Raw genomic sequence first — 6691 nt, 5'->3', positions numbered from 1 at the left:
CCGCTCGCATTGGGAATTGTATAAAGAATTGTTAAACTCGTCTATCGGTTATGGCCATGAAAAAAAGAGGTCAATTTTCCAAATGTGTGTCCCGTGGCCCTGAGCAGACAGATAAAAGAAACATAGGAGACTGGTCCCCTTCTCCCTTCCCTTGTTGTGTCTTGGTGTTACTATTGGGAATAGTCCAAACTGGTGAAACCATAAAGCATAAGCAATAGGTGAAGTCCAATGAAAGCTTGAGTTGACAGAGCTTTACCTATTATTTTCAAACATACACATAAATATTATTCTTTCACCATCTCATTTCTGTTTTCACAATAATACAACTGACACAGTCAAACTACAACAATTACATTCAATTCAACCCTTTGTTCGCCCTTGCATAGCAGCTACCTCACTGGCTACCTCCTCTCTACTCTTCTATTCACCCTAATCAAACCTAGGTACTCTTTTTTTTTTTCTTCTTTTTAACTCCCCTCGCTAAAAGCTGCGTAACGTTCACTGATTCCATCTTCTTCTCTGAACCTTCCATCCACATCTAACAATACCCATTCTGGAAAAACCACCAAAGACAACATCTTTTCTATTTTGGCCCACACCCCACATGGCATAGCTAAGCCATTTGAATTGGGGTTGGTAGGCACCGTAACATTAAACCAAACCCAACACCTTTCTCTCTCTCTCTCTCTCTGTTTTTTTTTTTTTTTTGAATCAGTGAACTGATTTTAGGTTGAGAAGATGGCGGGGGAGAATAGTGTTGAGATGGTGGCATTGGAGTGTCTGGGGAAAGGGTTCGATATGGCCAGTGATTTTCGGTTGAGGTTTGCAAAGGGGATTCGTGGAGAGAGGTTAGTGGTGCTTGATGAACATAACAAGAGGGATATCTTGATTCCTGGAACTGGAGGAGTTACCATTAAAGCGGTTTCTGAGAATATTCGGTGTGATAAAGGGGATAGAATACGCTTCAAGTCTGATGTACTTGAATTCAACCAGGTCCTTTTTCGTTTTCATCTTCATGTTACTGTTATGAGAAGCAGATTTCAGTTCTGAATTAAGATCTGTGTTGTTTTGTGCATTTTTTTAGTTAATTATGTCGTTCTCTTCTTCTTGCAGATGTCTGAGTTGCTTAATCAGAAATCGACAGTGCAAGGGAAAGTTCCTTCTGGGTATTTTAATGCGCTTTTCGATTTGACTGGTGATTGGTTTCGTGATGCTGCTGACATAAAATACCTTGCTTTTGATGGGTATTTCATTTCACTCTACTATTTGCACCTCACTGCTTCTCCACTCATTCTGCAAGAAGAGGTAAAGAAGTCTGTTCCGGCTCAGTGGGATCCAGCTTCGTTGTCTAGGTAATACTAACCTGCTACAAACAATCTTTGGCGCATAGACAGATATGGCATCTTTGTTTTCCCTATGTAAAAATGTGTATTCGCACTTTCTATGAGTTCTAATGAGATTGAATTTGATATATTCAATTTTTTGCCGGTTTTTTATCTTTCATTATTTTGATCATCCTACAATATTGATAAAAAAATTGCATTATTTTCTTATCTTCCGCATGAGGCTCGAATTACCTTTTAGAAAATTATATCTGCTACTCTCATTGGTAGCACCTGTTTCAGTTGATGTGAGTTTCTGTGTTCATGTTTTAATTCATTTCTTTTGGGTGAAACTGTTTTGCCAAGTAACTGTGTTGACTGTTTGAGTGGTGCATGGCTGGTTGGTTGATAAGTACATGATGCTAACCAATTTTGTTAGGCAGGTTCATACAGACATATGGTACACACATAATAGTGGGTATGGCTGTAGGAGGTCAAGATGTAATCTGTGTCAAACAAAGGCATTCATCAAAAATTCCTCCTGGTGATCTAAGGAGACATTTAGAGGATCTTGGAGATTTTCTTTTCTCAGATGTGAGAAGCCCTTCTTTACTCCAGGGGAAGATCGCAGATGGAAAACAGAAGGTAAAGTGATATATTTTCTTTAACTTTTAACATATTTGTTACTTTTCGGTTGATGCATTCTCTCTATTCGTGTAGGTCCCTGAGGTCTTTAACCGTGTGATGCAATCAAATACAATGCAGTTCACCAGTATTTCAGAAACATCAAGCAAGGATGTAAGCCACAAAAGAGAAATAATTATACTTTGAAATAAAAAGATGTTCTAGGATTGTGACTGAATTGTTTTGTCCTTCTGCAGGGACTCACTATTATTTGTTCAAAAAGAGGAGGAGATATGTTCAAACACAGTCACTCAAATTGGCTTCAGACGGTGCCTTCTAACCCTGATGCAATCCTCTTCAAGTTTGTTCCTATTTCCTCACTTCTGACAGGAATTCCTGGAAGTGGATATCTTAGTCATGCAATCAATCTGTATCTACGCTGTATGTTCTAATCTGATTTAACATTGTTTCAATAATCTACTGCATATCTAAATCCATTTTCCACCTAAAAACTATTTATATACTTTTACTCTTTGCAGACAAACCTTCTCTTGATGATTTACAATACTTTTTGGAGTTTCAAATTCCGAGGCAATGGGCACCCATGTTTTGTGAGCTGCCACTCAGGCATCAGCGGAGAAAGACTGCTTCCCCTTCACTGCAATTTAGTTTTATGGGTCCGAAGCTTCATATCATCTCTACACAGGTACTCTTACCAAACTCCCATGTTTGAGCAGGAGAAAATAGTGTGCATGTTAGACTTTACTCCTACCTTTGAGATTCATTTTTTTTTTTATATCAGCAAAGAGATATATATTTATAAAGTAGCATTTGTGATGCCCCAACCCTTTTACAAATATGACTTACATAGTTTCCATGTATAATAGATCTGCATCATTCTGAACCATTTAAGGGGCTTATACTTAATTAGTGTCAGGACTTTCTCCTTTCACTTCTGGCTTGTGACAAATTTAGCTTAATTAGTGTCAGGACTTTCGCATTTCACTTCTGGCTTGTGAAAAATTTAGCTGGGATGTAAAGAATTTGGGTATTCTTTAACCAGCTTTTGTTTTCAACCTTCGTAATTCTTTTATTGGATACGTTAGGTGTTGGTTACCCTTCTTGAATTTTCTTGTACACCTTATTTCATGTGTATTGTTACAACATTGAACTTGTACGAGTCTGAATTAGGATCAGGATGTAAATCTCGTTAAGAAATCTTTTGATGATTCTCAAGATTCAGAGGCCAAACATGGCATATGGGATGAGGTGATATCTTAAAGTACGTTTGAAAACATGTAGTATTTGTCCAAGTCCCGTGACAAAGACACTAGAAAGAAAGTATTGAAAACATATCTAGAAAGACATTCAAGATGATTTATGTATATCTTACATATTTGTATTGAGAAATATGGAGGAAAACTATTGAAAATGTCTCAAAGTTTTAAGCCTGGTGATTTTGTCTTGCCTATTTTGTTGATTTAACTACTTGTAGCTTAGGGTCTGCTGTTATGCAATACATACATTTTTATTACTCTTTCATGCTAGTTAGTAAGCTGCAGTTTAGGGTAAAATAAGCATTAAGAGGATGCACAGTGGTGAAGTTGTTAGACCAAATAATTTCCCTCTTGTGAACTGACTATTCTCAAAGCTTAAGGACAAAAGCACAAATAACAATAAATTTTCTCGTGTGGTTATAGAGGAAATGAAGAGATACAAGACAGAAGAACAGATATCAAGGATGTGCTTGGTAGAAGAAAAAAATAGAGAATGGAAGTATGCACAATTTGGTTATGCATGTTAGTTAACAATGATTAATTATGTTTCAGTCAAGAAAAACGCAAGTACCGTTAGTGGAGCAATTGTAGTTGTGTCCTAGATGACCGTTTGTAGTCTGTATCCTGGATGACCGTTAATGCATGTAGCTGATCTCAATAAGTGATAGGAGGTAGGGGAGCCGAACGATAGGAGGTAGGGGAGCCGAACGATAGGAGGTAGGGGAGCCGAACGATAGGAGGTAGGGGAGCAGATCAATAGTAGGTAAGGGGAAGCAAGCCGAACAGTAAGAAGTAGGGGGAAGAGTTGTAACCGATCGGTTGAAGAGTTACTATCCTAACTAACTGGTAGTGGTGAAGATGGACGGGAAATATTTATAGTAAATAAAGATATATCTAGGGAAAATATTCAGTATAAGATATTAATAGTAAATAAAGATATATTTTAGGAAAATATTCAGTATAAGATATTTATATTAAATAAAGATATATTCTAGGAGAATATTCAGTATAAGATGGGCGGAAAATAATTAATATAAATAGAGCTAGAATCTACTTTTAGGGTTATGTTTTTTATTATTGAGTTTGTTGACCCGCGGCTAAGTTGTACGAGGGAGATTATGTTCCAAATTATCTTTGTTTACTTTTGTTTATTCAAAGAGTTTTATTATCATTAATAAGAGAGTTCCATTCTTTCATTATCGTTTCTGCCTACTGTGATCTTGGTTCATTAAGTTTCTTACTTAGAAACCTAACAATAAGGGTGAAAAGGCTTGTCTTTCTGTATATGCTTCCTTCAATTTGAATTTTTTTGTAGTTATTGCTTTAGGATTTTAAGATTTTTTTTTTGAAGTATACATGAGGTAATGAGTTCTAAATCACTTCAAGCTTTACCGGTAGAAAATATTTGCACTGTATTTCAACTGATTAACTGGTAAAATTTGGTTCTGCAAAGAAGTGGCCAAGGTAGTCAATGGCAAAAACATTAAGTGTGTGTTTGATAATACTTTTTTTAGGAGAAATAGCTGCTTATATTTCCAAAGCTCTGTAGGAAAGTTAGCAAAAATAAATTTGCTAAACCAGACCTACATTAAGATGTTCAATTTACAGAAGTCCAAGCTGCTTCCTTTGAAGAATCTTAAAGGCTACCTACTATTTGATTCTTACATTTTGTTTACCCCATCGGAAATTGAACCAGAATGGCTGGTCTTCCATCTTTTGTGATGTAAAAATACCTTGCATGCTTCTGACTACATTGGAAGTGGATGATTTATACATTTTAATGGCTCACGTGAATGGTCACCTCTGATAATTTTGGAAGTTCAAAAATGCACTCACTTCCAACATGTCATAATATGTGATCAGTGCCATGCAAGCTCCTGGCCACCTGAGTTATTCTTTCTCTTTTCTTCATGATATGTGCTGCACATATTTTCAGGGATTTTTTCTTGTTTTATTTTCTCAGCTCATCTCATCTGTTTCTGGAAACTAGTCAATCCTTTATTCTTATGGTGCAGAGCATATTCTCTTGTTAATTGTGGTCTTTATACAAAATTTCAGGTGGTAAGTGAACAAAAACCTGTGGTTGGCATGCGCTTGTACTTGGAGGGAAGGAAATGTGATAGACTTGCTTTGCATATACATCATCTTTCTAGCCTTCCAAATAAAATGGTCCTCTCTTCAAGAAGCTCAACCTCGAGCATGCCATCTATGTGGCGAGGATCTGACGATAATGATTCAAGCGATCAATTTCTGGAACGAATAAGATGGAAGAGATTCTCAAATGTGTGCACAGCAGTGGTTAAACATGACCCTAATTGGTTGAATAGTTCCGGAGGTGTTTATATTGTTACAGGTGCACAGCTCCTTAGCAAAGGAAGTTGGCCAAGGAATGTGCTTCACCTGCGTCTTCTCTTCACTCATATACCCAATTGCAGTATCCGGAAGTTGGAGTGGTCTGCTGCTCCAGAGGCTTCAAGAAAAACATCTTTTCTCACAAATCTGAGTACAACATTTTCATTCACACAGCATGGCAACACTGGTCCTCCAAAGCAGGCTCCAACTGCTCTCAATTCTGGTGTTTATCCAGATGGTCCACCTGTGCCAGTTCGCTCCGGTAAACTTCTTAAATACGTGGAGACAGCTGAGGTGGTGCGAGGTCCACATGATGCTCCTGGCCATTGGTTGGTAACTGCTGCTAAGCTTGTGACTGATGGTGGTAAGATTGGATTACAGGTGAAGTTTGCATTACTAGATTATTGGTGATTCCAGGATGCAGTTCACTCAAGTTATTGCTTGAAATGGTTTTGAAACTATACATCACTTGTATATATTCTTTCTAAAGGCTCTGTACAGTACAGTATACAAAATGAATGAGTGGCTGTTGACATCGGGCAATAGAAAACTAAAATTTGGCTACTCCGCTACTTCTGCAATCATATTAGTGTTGTTGTTTAACTTACAAGGCCAAAATGATAATTAAAAAGTAAAAATCATATTAGTGTTGTTGTTTAACTTACAAGGCCAAAATGATAATTAAAAAGTAAACCATATATGTTGCCAAACAATCTGTGTCTGACATAGCCTTCAGAGTAATTTTTTATCAGCAAAAATAATATTTAAACTGCACGCACATGAGTTCCTTTTATTGAAAGATGGTTGAAACTGTGAAAATTATTTCATGAGAACTACTTTAACTGGAGACTGCAAATCTTTTATAGCAAGATGCTAGTGTGTTAAGAAATTTAACAATATTTAACCTTGGCTATTCAACTATACATATCAAGATTATTTTTTGTCTAATTTGACGAAAATTTTCTGTAAGCTCTTCTAATAATTAAAAAATTAAGAAGTAGATAAAATCGGCTTTTGTACATCTTCAAACCCTATTTTCTTATTCATAATATTTTTCATCTTTCATTGATAAAATATGTTAACAAATGATGAGAGTAGTTATTGAACATAGTGATG

The 6691-nt window shown here is 36.5% G+C and overlaps 1 protein-coding gene across 1 annotated transcript; it reads left to right on the top strand.

Moving 5' to 3' along the window:
* Positions 1-235: 235 nt before the first annotated feature.
* LOC106754818 (MACPF domain-containing protein At1g14780) lies at positions 236-6139 on the top strand. The gene is made up of 7 exons (XM_014636884.2): positions 236-993; positions 1114-1352; positions 1766-1967; positions 2043-2120; positions 2204-2387; positions 2486-2652; positions 5282-6139. Exons 1-7 carry the CDS (start codon positions 739-741, stop codon positions 5984-5986), a joined length of 1830 nt encoding a protein of 609 aa, XP_014492370.1. The 5' UTR covers positions 236-738; the 3' UTR covers positions 5987-6139.
* Positions 6140-6691: the final 552 nt, after the last annotated feature.

Source organism: Vigna radiata, unplaced genomic scaffold (genome assembly GCF_000741045.1).
Source record: "Vigna radiata var. radiata cultivar VC1973A unplaced genomic scaffold, Vradiata_ver6 scaffold_271, whole genome shotgun sequence".
NCBI classification, from domain to species: Eukaryota; Viridiplantae; Streptophyta; class Magnoliopsida; order Fabales; family Fabaceae; genus Vigna; species Vigna radiata.
This window is presented reverse-complemented; position numbering and strand designations above follow the sequence as displayed.

What these genes read in the sequence shown, in the direction of transcription:
- LOC106754818 (XM_014636884.2), top strand. Translation starts at nt 739, where the DNA reads ATGGCGGGGGAGAATAGTGTTGAGATGGTGGCATTGGAGTGTCTGGGG. An exon ending in TCGCAGATGGAAAACAGAAG is followed by an intron (nt 1,968 to 2,042) that starts GTAAAGTGATAT and finishes CTATTCGTGTAG; the next exon opens with GTCCCTGAGGTCTTTAACCG. An exon ending in TTCATATCATCTCTACACAG is followed by an intron (nt 2,653 to 5,281) that starts GTACTCTTACCA and finishes ACAAAATTTCAG; the next exon opens with GTGGTAAGTGAACAAAAACC.